Genomic DNA, 23,000 nt, shown 5'->3' on the forward strand with positions numbered 1-23,000 from the left:
AGAGCTTGGCAGCCTGGGTCTAAATTCTAGTGTCATTGGGAATTCCCTGGCGGTCCAGCGGTTAGGACCCGGTGCTTTCACTGCTGTGGGCCCGGGCTTCAGTCCCTCGACCGGGAAGTAAGATGCCGCAAGCTGTGTGGTGCGGCCAAAAAAATTAAAATAAATAAATAAATAAATTCTAGCGTCACTCCCTGTTAAAGGTGTGCTTTTCGGCAAGTTGCTTAACTGTTCAGCTTCTGTTCCTTCACTTTAAAAATGAGAGTAATAGGGCTTCCCTGGTGGCGCAGTGGTTGGGAGTCCGCCTGCTGATGCAGGGGACACGGGTTTGTGCCCCGGTCCGGGAAGATCCCACATGCCGCGGAGCAGCTAGGCCCATGAGCCATGGCCGCTGAGCCTGTGGGTCCGGAGCCTGTGCTCTGCAACGGGAGAGACCACAACACTGAGAGGCCCGCGTACCGCAAAAAAAAAAAAAAGGGAGTAACAATGGCTGCTTTGCAGGGTAGCTAAACGATATGATGCATAAAAAGTGCTTGGCACTGTGCCTGGCATATAATACATCCCAGAAAAGTGCCATTTAGTTATTGCCTTCACGACTCCCTAAGTATCTGGCAGGGCAGAGGACAGTGGTCTCGGGGGCTCCTAGAACGCCACCAGGGACCGCGTTCCAAGGAGGCCAATGTGGCTGTAGTTTGGGGCACACAGCGCAGGAGAGAGCAGGCGGGGAAGGATGGGTGAGCTGGGGCCAAGCTGGGGAGGCCTTGAAAGCCAAGGCCAGGAGCTCGGCTGTGATCCTGCAGCAATGTGGAGTCCCAGGGGGTGTTAGAGTCAAGGTGTGATAGACTCAGAGCTGTCCTTCAGGGATTTAAACTGTCAACCTGAGGCAGACGGGGAGGTCCAGACAGGAAGTTATAAGGGTCTGAGCTTGGGGTGTGGCAGAAGGGGGAGGGGTCTGGAGAGAACCGATAGACACTGTGAATTAGTGCTGGGGCTTTTGACCTGCTGACACGGAGGGTGAATAAGGTCCAAAGAGGACCTCCCCATTGTACAGATGAGGAAACTGAGGTCAGGAGAGGGGAGAGCTAGGACCAGAACCCACACCTCCAGACACCCCGTGCAGGGCTCTTCCTTTCATTCTATGGGTTGGATCTCCCCACGCCCCACTGGTTTACATACACCCAGAGAGGGCCAGGGCCAGGCCCCAAATCCTGCATCTTTCCACAGCACGCAGAGGCCTCTCTCTGTTGTTTTCAATGTCTGTGGGTTGACTCCACCCCAGGGGAGGTCAGGGGCGAGGGAGGGGGTGCTCCCTCTGGAGTTGCTAAAGACACAGCCAGTATCTTTCAGGGTAACTTCGAGAAGATTTGGGCTCTTTCAGCTGGGCTCAGAGCCCGGGGTGCCCCCCGGGGTGGTTCATTTCATTATAAGAAAGGACAATCTCGCACTCTGGCAAATTCACCTTTCTCCAGGGTCTGCCCTGCACCCCACCGTTCGCACATGCCTTTTTATTTAATCCCCACACCGATCTCATGAGGCTAGAATTATTATTCCTATTTCAGTAGCAAACAGAGGCTCAGAGAGGTTAAGTAACCTGCCCATTCTCACACAGCACACAGAGCTGATGTCCAGTCCAGGCCGGCTGGAGTGATGCTGCCTCAACGTTCCTCGAGTGTAGACACACACGTCAGCAGGAGCTGGTCAATGATGTAGGTCTGTTACCAGGGGCGCAGTGCTGATACAGATGGAAGAGTCACTGCAGCGCAAAGCAGAAGTGTTCCCGTGAACTGGCACCAGGAAAGGGTTCTAGGAGGAGGTGAGGCTCCAACTGGCCCTTGGAGGAGGATCAGGGTTTGGCAGGGGTGGGCAGGGGGACAGTACTGAGTTTCCAATCCCCTTATTGTCCCTTGGAGCCTCCTCCCACCATGAGCCTGGGCCCCAGGAGCAGCATTCAAGCCTGTGACATATCCACCTGGGCTGGGCGTTTTACAGCAGGCCCCCAAGGCTCCTGCTAGGCCATATTGTTGGGGCAGGAAAGGACCAAAACAGCATTCTGTGGACAAGGGTCTTTGCTTAAAACAGGTCCCTGATTTGCTGGAGCCGTCTCCCTCCATCCCACTCCTTGGGGGCAGTCACCTTCAACGCTAGGAATTTTCAACTTTCCTTTCTGCCAACACCCCTGCCCCTGGGTCCTGCATCCAAGGGGGGATACCTAGAGGGGGCTCCCTCTGCAGAGGTGATGGTGGATTATGGGGCTGACAGATGGCCCCCCTCCCCCACTCCCACTTCCCAATCTCTGCCGCTGCTCTGCTACTTTTACCAAAAGCAAGGTGCTCGCGATGTAATGTGGCATGGAGGTTAAGAGCCAGGCCCTGAGGTCTGGCTGTGTGATTTGAATCGCAGCTCTGCTGGTTGTGCAACCGACACTGAGTTTCTTAACTTCTCTGTGCCTCAGTTTCCTCACCTGTGAAATGGGGTTAGTAATAGTCCTAGTTGCTGTGAATGTTAAATGAGATGGTGAGTGACAAGCACTCAGCGTGATGCCTGGTTCTTAGAATCAGTGGCTGCTGTTTTGGAACAACTACTATGGGTCAGGGGCGGGACACATGACCACGTGCCAGCCCCAACTTGGTCAGGCTCTGGAGTTGGGCTCCCTTTGCCCCCCTACTCTGTCTCCTGATGGGAGCATCTATGTCCTTTACTCCCAAATGCTTGAAACATCAGGGAGATGTGACCTGACCTCATCTAAATGGCAGAAGGTGTAGGTGTGGCCAGGTTAGCAGGACATGCTCTGTCTACTGCCAGATGGGGTTCTCCTGGACCACCCAGGCTCTGCTGTGCCCTAAGAGGGATCATCCTCATTCCAGCCTCCTCCCCTTCCTTCAGAGCCCTCAAACCTCTCTACCTGTCCCAGGTGCTTTCCTGCTCCTTGGACAGTGACAGGACCCATATGTAAATGTCTGCACAAATCCCCTGGGGTTAGATTGCCAGCTCTCCAGGGAGGCAAAGCCACCTCTGGGACCTCCACTTCACAGCCATGGGAGCCCAGGGCAGGGTGGTCTGCTCCCTGATCTTCCTGCTGCGGGCCCTGGCTGAGCTGACTGAAAATTCGGAGTTCTACTTGCTTAAGGATTACCTCCTGGGTGGCCTCTTCACCCTCCATGCCAACGTGAAGGGCACTGTCCACCTCAACTACCTGCAGGTGCCCAAGTGCAATGAGTGAGTCTCCAGTGTGAGGCTGGAAGTGATGGTGGGGGCGGGGTGGGAGCAATGAATGCGTCTCGTCATTCATGGCCAAACCCCCATCCTGGATGCACCCCACTGGCTCTCAGGGAGGCCCGGCACAGTCCGCATTATTAAAATCTATGGCGACTATGTCCTGAAATTTTGAAACCTGGTGTCTCAATGTCACGTCTCTTACTAAAGAGTTATGGGATGTTTGAGCCTAGAGGGGTCTTAGAGACCATCAAACCCAACCCCCTTCCCTCTGGCAGCAGCGGGACTCCCAATGAGTCCGTGCCAAGGCCCGGCTGTTATACCTTTGGGAGGCAGGTTCTCAGACTGGAAGGAAGGTTTGTATTTCCCCAGGGCTGTGGTTGGGTGGGCAGGGGTGTTTCCAGGACTGGGGGGGCTTTCCTCTGCACTCCATCCCCTGTGAACCCACTGGGGTGGCAGCATCATTCAGAGATTGAGTGGGCCACCTTCAGGCAGGCATGAAGGCTGGGATACTGGAGCCAGCCTGGGATTATAAAATAGTGATCTTGTGCAGAGAGGGCAAGGCATTCTGAGAAAGAGAGAAGGGAAGGAAGGAGAGTGCAAAGATGATTAAAGCCTGACTATAAGAAATGAACCATTTATAAGATGTTGGGGAAGATTATATGCTGGCTTGAGAATGGTGAGGGTGATGGTACTAAGCCTGATGTTGTATATTTTGATGCTTTTGATGATGGTGGAGAGTCTAGTGAAATGATGGTGGTGATAGAAGTGCTGGTGATGTTGATAATGTTGGTAGTAGTAATACTGGTGATAAGGAAAATGGAGTACAGTAATGATGGTGGCGGCAGTGGTGATGGTGATGGTGGTGGTGGTGGTGATAGTGAAGGTGGTGGTGGTGATGATGGTGACAGTGATGGTGGTGGTGATGGTGAGAGTGATGGTGGTGATKGTGATAGTGATGGTGGTGGTGGTGATGGTGACAGTGATGGTGGTGGTGATGGTGAGAGTGATGGTGGTGATGGTGATGGTGAGAGTGATGGTGGTGATTGTGATGGTGATAGTGATGGTGGTGATGGTGATGGTGACAGTGATAGTGATGGAGGTGATGGTGATGGTGATGGTAGTGGTGGTGGTGATGATGGTAGTGGTATTGATAACGATGGTCACAGACATGGGGTGACTGTGATGGCAGTGGTGATGATACCCATAATAGGAATAGTAGGTGTTGATGGTCACAGTGATGATAGTGATGATGGAGGCTATGGTGGGTAATGGTGGTCACATTGGTGGACATTGATAGAGTGATGACGGAGGTCATAGGGACAGTAGTACTGGTGGCAGTGGTAGTGACTGATGGTGGCCACAGAGATCATAGCGTCAGAGGTGGTCATAGGGACGATGGTGATCTCAGAGCTGTGGGATGGTGAAAATGATGTAAAAATGCCAGAACCCTCTGGAGTGGTTCCTTCTTGGGCGATGCCTTGGCTTTCCTACTGCAGGCAGGAGGGACAGGCTGGCTGTCCCCTCCACTCCCCTCCCCTCCCCTCCTCACTCTGGACCCGTTGCCCACTCCACCCTACTGCGGCCTCTCCAGGTACGAGATGAAGGTGCTGGGCTACAACCTCATGCAGGCCATGCGCTTTGCGGCGGAGGAAATCAACAATGACGGCAGCCTGCTGCCCAGCGTGCTGCTGGGCTACGAGATGGTGGACACCTGCTACATGTCCAACAACATCCATCCTGTGCTCTACTTCCTGTCACAGGACGACTATTTCCTGCCCATCCAGGAAGACTACAGCCACTACATACCCCGCGTGGTGGCCATCACCGGCCCTGACACCTCCGAGTCCCCTGTGACCGTGGCCCACTTCCTCTCCCTCTTTCTCCTTCCACAGGTGAGGCCCCTGGGCCCTGGGAGAAGGGGCTGGGAAGGAGGGTAGCCGAGCGCTTTTCCTGAGGGCTCACCACCCCCACCCATCCCGGGGGTGTGGGATCGGGGAGCAGAAGCAAGGTCAGGACATCCACCCCAGCCCTGGCAAGGTAGCCAGCCTATTGGTTAAGAGCTCAGGCTTTGGAGGCAGAAAGACCTCGGTGTGCATCTTGCCTCTGAGTCTTGGCCAGTGTGAGGCCTTGAGCCAACCTCTTAACTTTCCCAAGCCTCAGTTTCCCCATCTCTAAAGTGGGATGATAAGAGTCCTATCCTTGGACTGTCTGAAGATTAAAGCGTTCAATTTAGAATTTCTAGGGCACAATAGGTAGTCAATAATGTTACTGTTGTTACGTGAAGCATCTTGCGTGAAGATAAAAACTCAGAAAGCGCTCAATATTATCCTATATAATTGCCTAGCACAGAATCTGCGTCACAGCAGGTCCTCAAAAAAGTGCTATAGAATTACTACTGCTATTCTAACTATTTTCACCATCATGAACAAAAAGGCGTAGTCCAGAACTGGCATAAAATATCTGCTCATTAAAGAGCAGCTAGCACAAAACTTGGCCCGCAGTGGGTAGTTACAAATACTGTAATTTTTTTTTTTTTTTTTTTTTTTTTTTTGTGGTACACGGGCCTCTCACTGTTGTGGCCTCTCCCGTTGCGGAGCACAGGCTCCGGATGCGCAGGCTCAGCGGCCATGGCTCACGGTCCCAGTCGCTCCGCGGCATGTGGGATCTTCCCGGACCGGGGCACGAACCCGTGTCCCCCGCATCGGCAGGCGGACTCACAACCACTGCGCCACCAGGGAAGCCCCAAATGCTGTAATTTTTGCTGTTGTTTTTATTATATCAAGCACCAAGGATCTGACTCAGAGTAGGTGCTCAATCAGTGTTAATATTCTTACGTGAAGAATCTAGTCCGGGACTGAAGTAATTGTTTCATTCATTTAACAAATATTTATGGAGCACCGACTGTGCCAGGTCTTGCTGTAGGTGTTGGGGATGCAGCTGGGGAAATGCACAGAAATTTGCCCTCATAGAGTTTATCTTCCAGTGGGGAGAGACAGACGATCGATGTAAATAAGTATGTGATATAGGATGATAGGAAGTGAGAAGTGAAATGGATAAAAGGAAGAGTCAAGGTTAAGGGAGGTGGGGCACGTCGGCGGGCAGGCGGAGGGGTACAGGGAGATTGGATGGAGGCTTGAAGGGGGTGAAGGAGGAAGAACAGCCTCCACGACAGGGGGTCAGCAGATGCAGAGGCTGGGAGGTGCCTGGTGTGTCCATGGAACTGGGTGAGCAGAGCTGGGACGAGCGGGAGAGAAGGAGATGAAATCAGAGCGGTGAGCGCTGGGGTCAATGATGGAGCCCCTTGGGGACCACTGACGGACTCTGGCTTTTCCTGAGTGGCATTAGGAACTGTTGGAGGGTCTTGAATATGTGACTGATGTGTGTGTGAGGAGGGTCACCCTGGAGCCACGCTCAGTGTAGATTGTAGAGGGGAGAGGGGAGAGGATATCGGGGTAACTCATAGCAGGAATGATGGTGGCTGGACTAGGATGGTGTGGGGCGGTGTAGGCACTGAATGGACACACTTTGAAGGTAGATCCAGTGGGATGTGTGGATGGCTTGAAGGTGGCATGTTTGAGAGAGACAAGCCAGTGAGGACTCTACAGTTTTGGCCTGAGTAACTGGAAGGATGGATTCACCATCAGGAGAGATGGGGAGATTGTAGGTGAAGCAGGTTCAGGGGAGACAGGAGTTCAGTTCTGGCTACGTTAAGTTTGAAATGTCAAGGAGGCAGTTGCAGGTATGAGTCTGAAATTTAGCAGACAGGTCCGGGGCAGGGCTGTTGGGAGTTGTCAGCATGGGTATGGTATTTAAAGCCAGGAGCCTGGATGAGATCACCAAGGGAAGGGGAGCAGATGGAGAAGACACAAGGACTGAAGGCTGAGCCCTGGGGTCCTCCAAGGTCAAGAGATCATAGAGAAGAGGAGAAGAAGCAGCCAGTGAAAGGGGAAGAAAACCGAGACTGTGCCATCCCAGAGGCTGCGGAAGGAAATGTGACTAATCTGAGGAGGAGGATGGTGAGGAGGAAAGCTTTATGCTCAGGGGCACACAGTAGGCACTCAATAAATGTTACTAGATCATGAGAATGATAATGATGGAAATCACCTAGCCTAGGGCCTGGCACACAATAGGTGGTCAACAGCGTTGCTAAAGGCTGAGGTGGGGCTGACGTCGATGAGAAGCATCTTGCCCAGGGCCTGGCATGTGGTGGGTGCCCACTAAAGGCTACCAGGCTGATGACCATCGTGAGATGGTGTACATCACTTAGCCCAGGGCATGGCACACAGTAGGTGCTTGGTAAGTGCTACTACAAGGGTAATCATGATGATGTTAACGTAAAGCACCTAGCCTAGGGCCAGGCACAGGATAGATTCTTGTGAAATGTTATTTCAGTGATGACCATGGTGACGATGGAGTAAACCACCTAGTTCAGGGTCCAACACAGAGTAGGTCCTCATTCATTGTCATTACTGTGATGTCCATGATGATGGTGGAGTAAACCACTTAGCCCTGGGCGTGGCTGGCGCTATGTGCTCCTCAAATGCCATAAGGATGATGGCGGTGGGTGGAACCCCCCTGGAGGGGGGGACCCTGTGAGGCCCTCGCTAATACCTGCTGGACCCTCCCCTCCGGCAGATCACCTACGGTACCATCAATGACCAGCTGCATTTCCCAGCAGTGCTGCGCACGGCGCCAGGTGTGCATCACCAAATGGAGGCCATGGTGCCGCTCATGCGGCACTTCCGCTGGAATTGGATCCTTGTGTTGACAAGCAGCGATGACTATGGCCGCGGCAGCAGCCAGCTGCTCAGCGAGTGCCTGGCCCACCGTGACATCTGCATCGCCTTCCGGGAGACGCTGCCGAGGCCGCAGCCCAACCGGACGATGACGCAGCAGGAGCGTGAGCGCCTGGAGGCCATCATGGGCAAGCTGCAGCAGAGCATGGCGCGTGTTGTGGCCGTGTCCTCGCCAGACCTGGCCCTGTTCAACTTCTTCCGCGAGGTTCTGCGCCAGAACTCCACGGGCGCAGTGTGGGTCGCCTCTGAACCCTGGGCCATCGAGCCGGTCCTGCACCACCTCACCCAGCTGCAGCGCACAGGCACCTTCCTGGGCTTCACCACCCTGGGCATCACCACCCAGAGCAGAGCGTGCCCATCCCGGGCTTCAGCGAGTTCCGCGTGCACCGCTCCCAGGTCAGCCGGCCCGCGCTCAACAGGAGCAGCCCGGGGGCCACCTGCAACCAGGAGTGTGACACCTGTATGGACACCTCTGAGCCCTTCAACACCATCCTCACGCTCTCTGGCGAACGCGTGGTCGACAGCGTGTACTCCGCCGTCTACGCCGTGGCTCACGCGCTGCAGAGCCTCCTGGGCTGCAACCAGACCGGCTGCCACAAGGAGGTGGTCTACCCTTGGCAGGTGAGGTCTGGTCTGTGGAAAGCCAGGGCCCCACGGAGCAGGTGCCGAGTCCGTGGTTGCCATGGAGACCGCAGAGCTGCCCGCTGCTCTGCTCTATCCTCCCCTTCCCTTGGTGGGTTCTGGGCAAACGGGTGGGAGAGGCCATGGACCACACCCTGCCTCCAGACACACAGGAGTCCTTCGTGGTGACAAAACAAAATTCCTTTAAAAAAACAAATTAACTTAATCATCACCACCCATGATGGTCTGTCCTTGGAGATTTGGGTGCAATTCCCTAGAATGAAGCCCCGCAGGCTGGAGCCCCAGTTCTCCCCGCAGCCTCTCCAGGGTGGAGGCCCTGGGGATGAGCTCGTGTATTCCCGTCAGCTCTCAGGTTCATGGTCCCAGTTCGGCATCACCTAGATTCAGGCCTGGAATTTAAAGCTGTGTTTTCCTGGTTTTAGGCACAGGCACACACACACCCTACCTCGGGCCTGTGGAAGGTGTAGAAGGTTTTATTGAGGATCCAGAGAAGAGGAGATACACACCAGAGATGTGCGCTTTCTACTCAGCATTAGACATCTCTGCTTAAACACTTCACTGACTTTCCCATAGTTTGGAACCAGCTGCCTACTCTATCGCTCAGCCACCCTGCATCCCCATCTTTATCCTCCCCTGATACCTGTCAGGCATCTCTGATACAGCCCCTCTGTTAGGAGGCAGGTGGTGATGATCTGAGCAGAGCTTTGGAATCAGGCAGCCTGGGTTCAAGTCCCAGTTCTGCCACCACTAGCTGTGCCACTTTGGGCAAGTTATTTAATATCTCTGAGCCTCGGCTTTCTCATGTATTAAACAGAAGGAGTAATGTGTACGCTGCTGAGTTATTAGGAGGATTAATAATAATGTATGTCCATTACCTGGTGCAGAGTAGAAGCTGAGTGTCTCCTCCTCTGTTTCTGACCCCAGTGTCTGGCCTTAGGAGAGAGGCTGGGGCTTGGGGGTAGAGCCACTGCTGGGGTTGGAGGTGGGGTAGGTGAGGAAGGGGAAGCAAGGCTCAGACCCAGAAGGGGAGCCCGGAGAGACCCAGGCCCCTGCCAGTAATAGGCCCTGCCCTGCCTACTCAGGAGAATTACAGGGAAATGCTTTCTGGCCCCACGTATTGGACCCCTGGAATCCAGGTTCCTCAGCCCAGCTTGGCCAGCAGATGGTTTATCCCAGGATATGATCTGGGGGAACAGGAGGCTGGGGAGTATTTAACAGGGAAAGAGTCAGTATAAGGGGATGTTCTCAAGCTGGGTGCTGCTGGGAGCCACGGGATCTCAGTCTTACCTGGACCTTCTCAGAAGTCACTTTAGAGCAGTCCCCGAGGGTGGGAAGAGGATCCATTGGCTCCGTATCTCCCAGTGGTCAAGGGTTGTGCCAGGGGGTATGAATTCCCTGGCGTTTCCAGGTTGCGCTCGTGTGATACCCAGCAGCTCCCTGCGGGCGTCTCACCCTGCAGCCCCTGGGCAGAGAGCGGCCAGGTTGGTCTCTGCACGAGGGGAGTCGAGTGAACCCAGCCACGGGCCCTGCTGCTGCCCTGGGCCCCGGGTGGACCTGATTCAACCTCTCTTTCTGCCACCGTCCATTCTGGATTCCTTCACCCTCAGCCATGGGCTGCTCTAGGTCATTGGCATGTGGGGTGATCCAGACATTCATCCCCAAGGTATCAGAGGCTGTGTCACCTTGTCCGGGCTGGCTCGTGGTCCGGTGGCTGTCTAGTAGCAGTCATCACTGGGCTAGAAACACCAAGTGCCACCTTGGGGAATCGCCTGGATCCCAGTCCTACGCCTTCCTACCCCTAGCGGCACTCCTAGCCCCTCCTGCTAATCCAGGTCATTTACCTCTCCTTTCTTGGCTTTCTTGTTTGCTGGCATGAGACCCCCTAAATGACCAGGTGGTAACCATAGAGCCCTATTGTGTCTGCTGGTGGGAGTATTCCCCCTTTGGAGACCATGCTTTATTCTAGCAGAATCTAAGGTTCTGGAGGTGAGAAGCCCTGATTCTACAATGGACCTCTGCAAAGAATGGTGAGTGTGGCCAATCCTTTTTCCACCCTGTGGTTGCTGGACCCACATCTTCTAGAGTGATCAAGTTCCTTGTGGAGTCTGTCATGACAGACAGTAGCAGAGTACACAACTCTGCAACAAGGTAGTGAATGTGATTTGAGGTCTTTCTTTTTAAATGTGGGCATTGACAGCTAGACACTTCCCTCTAAATACTGCTTTCATTGTATTTCATAAGTTTTGTTACTTGAAAAAATTATCTTTAACTATGGTAAAAAAAACCCATAAATGTTACCATCTTAAAAGATTTTTCCTAATGTTTTAATTGTGGTAAAATACACATAACATAAACTTTACCGTCTTAACCATTTTTAAGTTGACCGTTGAGTAACATTAAGTACATTTATACTGTTGTACAGCCATCACTGCCATTCATCTCCAGAATACTTTCATCTGGCAAAATTGAAACTCTGTGCCCATTAAACAGTAACTCCTCCTTCATTCCTCTCCTCCAGCCCCTAGAAAGCACCATTCTACTTTCTATCTCTGAATTTGACCGCAATAGATACCTCATATAAGTGGAATCATACAGTATTTGTCTTTTTTATTACTGGTTTATTTCACTTAGCATAAGGTCCTCAAAGTTCATCCAAAGTTCAAAGTTCATCCAAAGTTGTAACATGCATCATAATTTCCTTCCTTTTTAAGGCTGAATAATATTCCATTTTATGGATATATAATATTTTGCTCATTCATAAATGGACACTTGGGTTGCTTCCATATTTTAGCTATTGTGAAATTAATACTGTTATGAATAGGAGTATACAAATATCTCTTCAAGACTGCTTTCATTTCTTTTGAGTATATACCCAGAAACGTAATTGCTGGATCATAGGTTAATTCTATTGTTAATTTTTTGTGGGACTACCATGTTCTCCACAGTGGCTGTACCATTTTACATTTCCAGCAGTGCACAAAAGCTCACTGTTCCAATTCCTCTACATCCTCACCAACACTTGTTATTTTCTGTCTTTTTGATAGCAGCCATCTTAATGGGTGTGAAGTGGTCTCTCATTGTGGTTTAGATTCTTACTTTCCTAATGATTACTGATATTGGGTATCTTCTCATGTGCTTATTATCCATTTGTATATCTTCTTTGAAGAAATGTTTGTTCAAGTCTATTTTTTTCTTTTTTTTTTTTGGCGGTACGTGGGCCTCTCACTGTTGCGGCCTCTCCCGTTGTGGAGCACAGGCTCTGGACGCGCAGGCTCAGCGGCCATGGCCCACGGGCCCAGCCGCTCTGTGGCATGTGGGATCCTCCCGGGCCGGGGCACAAACTCGTGTCCCCTGCATTGGCAGGTGGACTCTCAACCACTGCGCCACCAGGGAAGACCCTATTTTTTTCAGTTTTGAATCAGGTTGGTTTTTTGGTTGTTGTTGAGTTTTAGGAGTTCTCTGTATTCTGTGTATTAATACCTTGTATATCTTATTTGCAAATATTTTCTCCCACTCTATAGGTTGTCTTTTTACTTGGTTGATAGTATCTTTTGATACATAAATTTAAAATTTTTCATTAAGTCCAATTTGATCACTTTTTTTCTTTTGTTGCCTGTGCCTTTGGTGTCATCTCCAAGAAACTATTGCCAAAGTCAGTGTCGTGAAACTTTTGCCCTGTGTTTTCTTCTAAGAGTTTTTATAGTTTTAGATCTTCCATTTAGGTCATGGATCTGTTTTCAGTTAATTTTTGTATATGATGTTAAGTACAGGCCACTTCATTCTCTTGCCTCTGGGTATCCAGTTTTCCCAGCATCATTGGCTTAAAAAACTATCTTTTCCCCATTGAATGGCCTAGAAACCTTTGTCAAAATCATTTGACCAGGGCTTCCCTGGTGGTGCAGTGGTTGAGAGTCCGCCTGCCGATGCAGGGGACATGGGTTCATGCCCCGGTCCGGGAAGGTCCCACATGCCGCGGAGCGGCTAGGCCCGTGAGCCATGGCTGCTGAGCCTGCGCGTCTGGAGCCTGTGCTCCACAACGGGAGAGGCCACGACAGGGAGAGGCCTGCGTAGCAAAAAAAAAAAAAAAAAAAAAAAAATCATTTGACCATATATGTGAGGTTTTATTTTTGGACTTTATTTTATTCCATTTGTCTGTGTGTCTCTTTAGTCTGGTACCACATTGTTTGATTACTGTCACTTTGTAGAAAGTTTTGAAATCAGGAAATGTGATTCCTCCAGCTTTGCTCTTTTTCAAGATTGTTTTGGCTATTCAGGGTCCCTTGAGATTTCATATGAATTTCAGTTTTTGTATTTCTGCAAAAAAACCTCATTGGAATTTTGATAAGAACTACATTAAATCTGTAGATTGCTTTGGGTAGTATTGACATCATAACAATATTAAGTCTGCCAATCCGTAAACATGGGATGTCTTTCCATTTATTTATGTCTTCTTTAATTTCTTTTAGAAATGTTTTGTAGTGTTCATTGTACAAGTCTTTCCCTCCTTGGTTAATTCCTAAGTATTTTATTCTTTTTGATGCTATTGTAAATAGAATTATTTTCTTAATTTCCTTTTTGAATTATTCATTGTTAGTGTGTAGAAAACAACTGATTTTTGTGTGTTGACTTTGTGTCTTGATACTTTGCAGAGTTCACTTATTGGTCCTAACAATTTTTTTGCAGAATCTTTAGGATATTTTACATATAAGATATCATCTGTGAGCAGGTAATTTTATTGATTACTTTCCAATTTAGATAACTTTTTTTTTCTTGCCTAATTGCTCTGGCTAGGACCTCCAGTACTGTGTTAATAGAAGGGGTGAAACTGCACATCTTTGCCTTGTTCCTGATTTTAGAGGAAGAGCTTTCAGTCCTTCTCCATTGAATATGATATTCACTGTTGGCTTTTCACATAGAGCTTTTATTATGTTGAGGTAGTTTTCCTCTACTTCTTGTTTTTTGAGTGTTTTTCTATCATGAAAGAGTCAAATACTTTTCCTTCATCAATTGAGATGATCATGTGTTTTATTAAATTTATTTATTTTTGATTGAAGTATACTTGATGTACAATATTATATAAGTTACAGGGGCACAATATAGTGATTCACAATTTTTAAAGATTATACTCCATTTATAGTTATTATAAAATATTGGCTATATTCCCTATGTTGTACAATGTTTCCTTGTAGCTTATTTTATACATAGTAGTTTGTACCTCTTAATCCCCTACCCCTATATTGACCCTCTTCTCTTCCCCTTTTCCCATTGGTAACCACTAGTTTGTTTTCTATATCTGTGAGTCCGTTTCTTTTTTGTTATATTCACTAGCTTGTTGTATTCTTTAGATTTCACATATAAGTGATACTATACAGTATTTGTCTTTGTCTGACTTATTTCACTAGCATAATACCATCCAAGTCCATCAATGTTGTTGCAAACGGCAAAATTTCATTCTTTCTTATGACTGAGGAACATGTGTTTTTTTTCCCTTCATTTTGTTAATGTGGTGTATTACATTGATTGATTTTCTTATGTTGAACTATCTTTGTATTACAGGAATAAATCCCATGTGATCATGGTGTATAATCCTTTTAGTATGCTGCTGAATTCAGTCTGCTAGTATTTTGTTGAGAATTTTTGCATCAATATTCATAAGGGATATTGGTTTGTAGTTTTCTTGAACTCGTTTTGACTGGCTTTGTTATCAGATTGATGCTGGCCTCATAGAATGAGTTAAGGAGCGTTCCTGCCTCTTTAGTTTTTGGTAGAATTCACCAGTGAAGCCATCAGACACAGGACTTTTCTTTGTGGGGAGATTTTTTGATTACTGATTCAATCTCCTCATTAGTTATAGGTCTATTCAGATTTTCTATTTCTTCATGATTTAGTATTAGTAGATTTTGTGTTTCTAGGAATTTGTTTCATCTAGTTTATCCAATTTGTTGGTGTATAATTGCTTACAGTACTCTCTTATAATTGTTTTTATTTCTGTAGAATCAGTGGGAATGTCCTCACTTTCATTTCTGATTTTAGTAATTTGAATCCTCTCTTTTTTTCTTAGCCATTTTAGCTAGGGGTTTGCCAATTTTGCTGATCTTTTCAAAGAACCAACTTTTGGCTTAATCGATTTTCTCTAATATTTTTCTATTTTTTAATTTGTTTCACTCTGCTTTAATCTTTATTATTTCCTTCCTTCTGCTAGTTTCAGGTTTAGTTTGATCTTCTTTTTCTAGTTCCTTAAGCTGTAAAGTTAGGTTGTTGATTTGAGATCTTTCTTGTTTTCCAATGTAAGTGTTTATAGCTTTAAATTCCCCCCTTAGCACTGCTTTGCTGTATCCCGTTTTGGTTCATTGTGTTTTCATTTTCATTCATCTTTAAATATTTTCTAATCCCATTTGTGAGTTCTTTGATTCGTTGGTTGTGTAAGAGCATTGTTTAATTTTCACAAATTTTCCAGTTTTCATTCTGTTATTGATTTTTAACTTCATCCTATTGTGGTCAGAGAAGATACTTTGTGTGATATCTATTTTTTAAAATTTATTCTTATTTATTTATTTATTATTTTATTTATTTATTTATTTTTGCGGATGCGGGCCTCTCACTGTTGTGGCCCCCCCTGCTGCGGAGCACAGGCTCCAGACGCGCAGGCTTAGCGGCCATGGCCCACGGGCCCAGCCGCTCCACGGCATGCGGGACCCTCCCCGGACCGGGGCACGAACCCGCGTCCCTTGCATTGGCAGCTGGACTCTCAACCACTGCGCCACCAGGGAAGCCTGATATCTATCTTTTAAAATTTATTCACACTTAATTCATGGTTTAACATAAGGTCTATCCTTGTCTGGAAAATGTCCCAGGTACACTTGAGAAGATGTATATTCTGTTGTTGTTGGGTAGAATGTCCTATGTATATCTGTTAAATCCAGTTGGTTTATTGTGTTGTTCAAGTCCTCTATTTCCTTACTTATTTTCTGTCTGGTTGTTCTATCCATTATTGAGAGTGAGGTATGGAAGTCTTCAATTATTACTGGGGAATATTATGTGTTGAATTGTCTTTTCTCCCTTTAATTCTGATGGTCTTTGCTCCATGTATTTTGTGGCTCTCTAGTTAGGTGCATATCTGTTTATAATTATTATATCTTCTTGATCTTTTGACCCTTTTATTGTCATAAAGGTCCTTCTTTTTCCCTAGTAAACGTTTTTGTTGGTATTCTGCCTGCCCCACCGGCTTCCTTTGAGACTTTATCTTTTTTTTTTTACATTTTGAATATTGTATACCTAAAAGTAGTTTTTTAAAAGTATTTATCCCACTTGGTGTTCTCTGAACTTCCTGGATCTGTGATTTGGCATCTGTCATTAATAATTATAAAATTCTCAGCCTATATTCCTTCAAATATTTCTTCTGTTCCTTTCTTTCTTCTCCTTTGAGTATTCTCATTATATGTATGTTACATATTTTGCAATTGTTCTATAGCTCTTAGATAGTCTGTTCTCTTTTTTTCACTTTTTTTTTCGCTTTGCTTTTCACTTTGGGATGTTTCTATAGATATATCTTCAAGCTCACTGGCTTTTTCCTCAGCTATGTCCAGTCTACTGATGAGCCCATCAAAGACATTCTTTATTTCTGTTACCATAGGTTTTTTCAAAATGTGTTGCATTTCCTTTTGGTTCTTTCTTTCAGTTTCCAGTTCTTTGCTTACATTACCCATCTTTTCTTGAATGTTGTTCACTTTTTCAGTTACAGCTCTTAGCATATTAATCATAGTTATTTTAAACTTCCTGTCTGATAATTGGAAAATCTCTACCATATATGAGTCTCATTCTGATGCTTGTTTTGTCTCTTCAGACTTTTTTTTTTTGTCTTTTAACATGCCTTGTAATTTTTTGTTGAAAGCCAGACATGATGTGTTTGTTAAAGGAATTGAGGTAAATAACTTTTAGCATGAGCTTTTATGTTTATTTGGGTAGGAGTGAGGCTATGTTTACTCTTTGCCATAGCTGTGGTGTCAGAGGCTAAAATTTCCTCTAATGTCTCTCTCTTTTGGTCTTCCCTGCTGGCTTTGGGTTTCCCTAGAGACTCCTTCTTAAACAGAATTTGAGCCTTGCAGTTCTTTTGGTTGTAATCCCCTGTTATTATACAGGAGCCTGAATGATGTAGTGGTAAGATGTGGGAGGAGGGGAAGAATTCTGGAATCATCTGTGACCAGGTTTTATTCTTTGGTAAGCCTGTGCCCTGGGCTGTGCCCTTCACAAGTGCCTCTCAGCTCTCCCCACCTTGGGTGAGACAGGAAGGCTAGAGGGGGGCTGCAGTTGCGTACTTCCTTTCCCCTATGTCAATTCAGCTGTGGTAAAATAGTTTCCCTTGAGGGCAGGCCTTTGTTAAGGAGAACAGAATGCTCTGGGTGTATTTCAGAATGGTTGCTTTTTCCTCTCCCCTTGCTGGAGAGCAGTCTTTACCCTGAGAAGCTGGTGGGGCTCCTGAGGTTAAGGATGCACCCCTAGAGCCCTCTCTCAAGCTAGTCTGAGCTCAGTCCCAGCAACTGGTCATTTGCTCTCTAGCTGCTCCTACCAGTTACTGCCTCCAGCAGCATTTCCTGCTCCTGCTCAGCTGTGACTCTTTGTGTGCACCTGTCTCCCCGGTTTTGGGATCTGTAGTTTGCCCCATGACCCCAATTCTCTGACGGACCTAAGAAGGGTTGTTGATTTTTAGCTTGTTCAGCCTTTTCCTTGTTGTGAGGATGGAGGTGATGACTTCCAAGCTCCTTACATGCCAGACCAGAAACCAGAAGTTCCCCATTCTCTCCTGAATCTACACCAGCAAGGCTTTCCACCACATCACTCTTCTGAAACTGCTTTTGTGAAGGTCACTGATGTCTAGATATTGCCAATCCAACCATCATCATTGTAGTCAACCTGTGAACAGATGTGACACAGCTGATTACTTCCTCTCTTTGGAAACAATATCTTTACTCGAATTCTGGGCCAGTCTCTCTCTTGGTTCCCCTACAGCTATGACTACTCCTTCTAGGTCTCCTTTCCTGGTCCCTCCTTATCCCCTTGACCTTTAAACCCTGGAGGGTACAAAAGGTCAGCCAATGGACTTATTCTCTTCTCTGCCTACAGGGCTGGAAATATGATCCATAGGTTTATAACTTCCAATTTTATATCTTCAGACTGGACTTCTCCCCTCAACTTTAAGTCAAATATTCACCTGCTTATGCAAAGTTGCTCCTCCACAGTCTTCCCATTCCAGTAAAAGGCAACACCATCTTTCTGTTGTTTGACCAAAAGCATTGAGTCATCCTTGACTCCTTTCTTTCTCATCCAACCCAGCAGTAAATCTTGTCCAGCCTACTTTCAAAACACATCCAGAATCTGACCACTTCCCACCTCTTCCACGGCTCTCTCTTTAGTCAGAACCGCCACCATTTCTCAGCTGGGCTATTACAATAACACCCTGCCTGCTCTCCTGTTGTGCCATTACCCCTCATGATCTATATTCAGACAGGGCAATCCTGTTAAAATGAAGGTCAGATCCTGTCACTCCTCTGCTTGGGATCCTCCAGTAGCTTCTCATTTCATTCAGAGTAAAAGCCAAAGTATTTTGACTCCAACTCTTTTTTTTTTTGCGGTACGCGGGCCTCTCACTGTTGTGGCCTCTCCCGTTGCGGAGCACAGGCTCCGGACGCGCAGGCTCAGCGGCCATGGCTCACGGGCCCAGCCGCCCTGCGGCATGTGGGATTTTCCCGGACCGGGGCACGAACCCGTGTCCCCCGCATCGGCAGGCGGACTCTCAACCGCGGCGCCCCCAGGGAAGCCCGCCTCCAACTCTTTGAACAGATCCACTGTTCTTCCTCTTGCTCATTCTGCTAGAGCCACGCTGGCCTTGCTGCTCCTCGACTAAGCCAAGTCTCCCAACCGCAGGACCTTTGCACATGCTGTCCCTGCTGCCTAAACAGATATCTTCATGACCTGCTCCCTCCCAGCCTTTACATCTTTACTCCAGTGTCACCTGCTGGATGAGGCCTTCCTTCCCCTCTCACCCAATGTGAAAGTGAAATCAGCTCCTCCATCATTTTCCATATCCCTTGCATGGCTTTATTTTCCTTCACAATATTTATCACCATCTGTTGTATCACAGATTTATATGTGTGTTGTCTCTCTTCCCCATGAAAATATTCATTTCATAAGAACAGAGACTTTGTCTCATTTGGTTCACAGCTATATTTCCAGTGCCTGGCATCGGTATGTACTCAATACCTTTTTGAATGAATGAATGTGTGAATATCAGGTTGAGACTCCATGGGTAAGAGGTAGGATTAATTTGGTTACTTAGGGGCTCAGAGATAGTGTAGAGATGAATTTGGAGGAGGGGGAGAATACATGGCAAGGGAGTGGTGGGGTGTAGGTCTGGATAAGGTGTGTGCGTGTGTGCGTGTGTGTGTGTTGGTTTGCATAGGCCTGCAGATGTGTGTGGTCCCACAGGAGGCAGAAAAGACCACAGAGGAAAGGCTGGCAGGGGATCAGACTTAACTTGGCTGGTGGAGAGGCTCTTCCATGAGGTTTCAGGGAGCAAACAAGACATCCAGAAACATCATCTGATGCATGTGCAAGAGAGACTAGAGGGGCGGAACGGGAAAGCTGGTGATCTCTGAGAGGCCAGAAGAGAAGGGCTCTGAGGTCGAGTGGTCCTACCATGGCTCCTCTTGTCTGGGCCCTTGGTCCTTTGTCTGTGTACTCTTGCAACACCCTCCTCATTGGTTGTCAGAATGATTTCTATACAACCCGAATCTAATCAGGCCACTCCCCACTCAAGAGCCATGGCTGCGTCCCACCACCCCTACATTTTTAGTGTCATAGTTCAGGCTTCCACTCTCTCCCACCCTCTCCCATGCAGCCTGACTTCAGCCAGGCTCGGACACACCCTCTTCCCAAAAATGCCATCCCCATCCTCTCCTCCACCTCATTGCTCTTACTGTTTCCTCTACTTGTAATTCATTCATTCATTTAATAAACAATCACTGGAGGCCTCCTCTTTGCTGGGCACGCTTCTAGTTTCTAGAAATGTAGCAGGGACTTCCCTGGTGACACAATAGTTAAGAATCTGCCTGCCAATGCAAGGGACATGGGTTCGATCCCTGGTCTGGGAAGATCCCACATGCTGTGGAGCAACTACTACTACTACTACTACATGTGCCACAACTACTGAGCCTGCACTCTAGAGCCCGCGAGCCGCAACTACTGAGCCCACGTGCCACAACTACTGAAGCCCGCGTGCCGCAATTACTGAAGCCCGCACGCTTAGAGCCCATGCTCCGCAACAAGAGAAGCCACTGCAATGAGAAGCCTGTGCACCGCAATGAAGAGTAGCCCCTGCTTACCACAACTAGAGAAAGCCCGCATGCAGCAACGAAGACCCAACGCAGCCAAAAATAAATAAGTAAATTTATTTTTAAAAAAAGAAATATAGCAGTAAAAGCAATAGACGTGGCCACTGCCTACCTGCTCTTGCTCACCTGAAAACCCCTGCCCCTCCATAAAAGATATGTTAATTAGGACTCTTGGTGGTAAGTGACAGAAAGCAATATAAACAAAATGTTAGTTTATTACCTCACATCATTGAAAATTCAGGAGTGACCTGAAGGGGAAGCTTCAGGCAAGGCTGGATCCAGGGTCTCACTCTCTCCATCTCCCAGATCCTTCCTCAGACATGTTCTCCCCCTGGAAACCAGCGGGCTGCTAGCAGCTCCAGAGTTATATCCTATTCACTCAGCAACCTCAGAAAGTCTCCGTCTCAACAGCTGGGTGCTATTACCAGAAGAAGGTGGATTAGGTCTTTGCTGGGCGAAACTAAGAAGGTGCCTACAGAGGTCCAGTTCTAATGGCAATCCCAGCACCCCTCCCCCTCCCAGACAGAAGCCAGTTCCCCTCCCCTGAGCATCCTGCTGCGGATGAGTTAGAGAGGGTAAGGGAGCCCCCAGAGAATGGGAAAGAGGACTCAGGGTCTTTTGCTCTCCTCCCTCCAGATCGCTGTGTCTATGTGTTCCAAGGACTGCCATCCTGGGCAAAAGAAGAAGCCAGCTGGCATCGACCCGGGCTGCTTCAAGTATATTGACTGCCTCTCTGGCACCTTCCTCAACCGAGCTGCAGGTATGATTCATGGGCCCACATGCTTGTCTTGCCACTGCCCTGCCCTGGGAGGGGGGTAGTCTCCAGGGCCCTTCACCTTCGGCAGGGTCTCTGGGGTCTCCCCCATGGTACGTAAGTGTCCAAAGGCCAAGAATTATGTCTTTCCCACCAGAGGGTGAGGTCTTGGGAGGAAGGAATTATAGTTATTAGACTCTGAGTCAAGGAGTCCTCGGCTCAAATCCTGCCTCTATAACTTCCTGGCTTTGTGACTTTACCTGGCTGAGCCTCAGTTTCCTCATCTGTGAAATGGGGTTGCTGTGAGGAGTTGATGAGTCAGGGGGTGTAAGGGACTCAGTGAGCATTGGTCGCCCTTAGCTCTCTCTCTCTCTCTCTTTCTCCTGCCGTGGCCTGGCCCAATGCAGGCCCAGTGGATGTAGATGCTGAGAAGGCAGGTTCGGCTGATGGGAGTTGCTGTGGGCTCTTGCAGGTGAATTCGACTGCCAGCCCTGCCCAAGTTACGAGTGGTCCCGCAGGAAAGACACCTCCTGCTTCAAGCGGCAGCTGGCCTTCCTTGAATGGCATGAGGCACCCACCACCACTGTGGTCGTGCTGGCTGCCCTGGGCTTCCTCGGCACCCTGGCCATCTCGATAATCTTCTGGAGGCAGTTTCAGACGCCCATGGTTCGCTCGGCTGGGGGGCCCGTGTGCTTCCTGATGCTGACGCCGCAGCTGATGGCATACATGGTGGTCCCCACGTATGCAGGGCTGCCCATGGTCTCCACGTGCCTCTGCCTCCAGGCCTTCCTCACGCTCTGCTTCACCGTCTGCGTCTCCTGCATCACCGTGCGCTCTTTCCACATCATCTGCATCTTCAAGATGGCCAGACGCCTCCCACGGGCCTACAGCTTCTGGGTCTGCTACCATGGGCCCTACGTCTTCGTGGCATTCATCACGGTGCTCAAGACAGTCATCGTGGGGAGCAGCATACTGGCCGTGACCACCAACCCCACTGCCCGCACTGACCCCGATGACCCCAAGGTCACGACCCTGTCCTGCAACCCCAGCTACCACCGGGGGCTGCTGATCAACACCAGCCTGGACCTGCTCGTCTCCGTGCTGGGCTTTGGCTTCACCTACATAGGCAAGGAGCTGCCCACCAACTACTACGAGGCCAAGTTCATCACCTTCTGCATTCACCTTCTACTTCACCTCCTCCGTCTTCCTCTGCACCTTCGTGTCTGTCTACGAGGGGGTGCTGGTCACCACCCTGGACCTCTTGGTCACTGTGCTGTACCTCCTGGGCATCACCCTGGGCTACTTCGGCCCCAAGTGCTACATGATCCTCTTCTACCTGGAGTGCAACACGCCAGCCTACTTCAACAGCATGATTCAGGGCTACACCATGGGAAGGGGATAGCACTCCTGTCATCTGCCCATTGGGATGAGGGCCTCAGCATTGGGAGATGGGGGCCGGGGGCTTGCTTGTTCAACTCCAGATGTCTGCAAGGAAGCCACCCCCAACGATTACCACCATGCCCTGGTATCTGATTTGGCGTTCCTCCGAGGTTCTCTGCATCCTGGCCATTTTTACCCACCTAGCGATGGACGCCTAGAAACATTTGCCCTTTGCTCCTTTCCCTCAAGCTGTTTAGCTTGCCAGGCAATGCCACCCCATTCTAGAAAAACAACCCAAGCTGACCTATTGGTTTCCAAGGACTGAGTCCAGTTTGGCAGCCTACAGCCGCCATCTGGTGGTCGCTCTGGGTACCTGCAGGTTCACGGTGAAGGGACGCCTGCTGGAGGGCTGGGCTGGGGTTGGAGGATGTGAGCTCAAATAATGCTGCCCTGCCTCACTCACTAGCTGCCCGTGTGTCCACGTCTCATCCCCGAGATTCCCCCAGAGCACGAATCCCCGGCTTCTCTGTTGTCTCTGAGTACGGCTGAGCCCATAAATGCTCGGGAATAAACCTCGCTTGGGTGAAACGAATGAGTTTCCTTCTTGTTTTCTGGAGGTCCCCTAAGAAGATGTGGAATCGGAGACCTCGGTTTCAATCCCAGCATTGCCACTTCTGAGCTGTGTACCTTGGGCCAATTATTTACTGCCCCTGAGCCTACACTTCCGCGTCCCTAAAATGGGAACATTGAAGGATCAGAGATAAGGGGTGCAAAGTGCGTATATTAAGTACTCAGTAAATGCCAACCGTTGCAAATCCACATGTCCCT

The 23,000-nt window shown here is 48.8% G+C and overlaps 1 protein-coding gene across 1 annotated transcript; it reads left to right on the top strand.

The window, feature by feature from the left end:
- Positions 1-465: 465 nt before the first annotated feature.
- TAS1R2 (taste 1 receptor member 2) lies at positions 466-22,761 on the top strand. Its single transcript, XM_027109983.1, is given in 7 exon segments — positions 466-3,213; positions 4,805-5,105; positions 7,849-8,334; positions 8,337-8,630; positions 20,675-20,798; positions 21,265-21,965; positions 21,967-22,761. Coding segments are annotated over 7 exon segments (2,316 nt in total). The 5' UTR covers positions 466-3,031; the 3' UTR covers positions 22,195-22,761.
- The last annotated feature ends 239 nt before the right edge of the window (positions 22,762-23,000 follow it).

Source organism: Aethalodelphis obliquidens, unplaced genomic scaffold, assembly GCF_003676395.1.
Source record: "Aethalodelphis obliquidens isolate GAN/ISIS:26980383/991018 unplaced genomic scaffold, ASM367639v1 scaffold9, whole genome shotgun sequence".
NCBI classification, from domain to species: domain Eukaryota; kingdom Metazoa; phylum Chordata; class Mammalia; order Artiodactyla; family Delphinidae; genus Aethalodelphis; species Aethalodelphis obliquidens.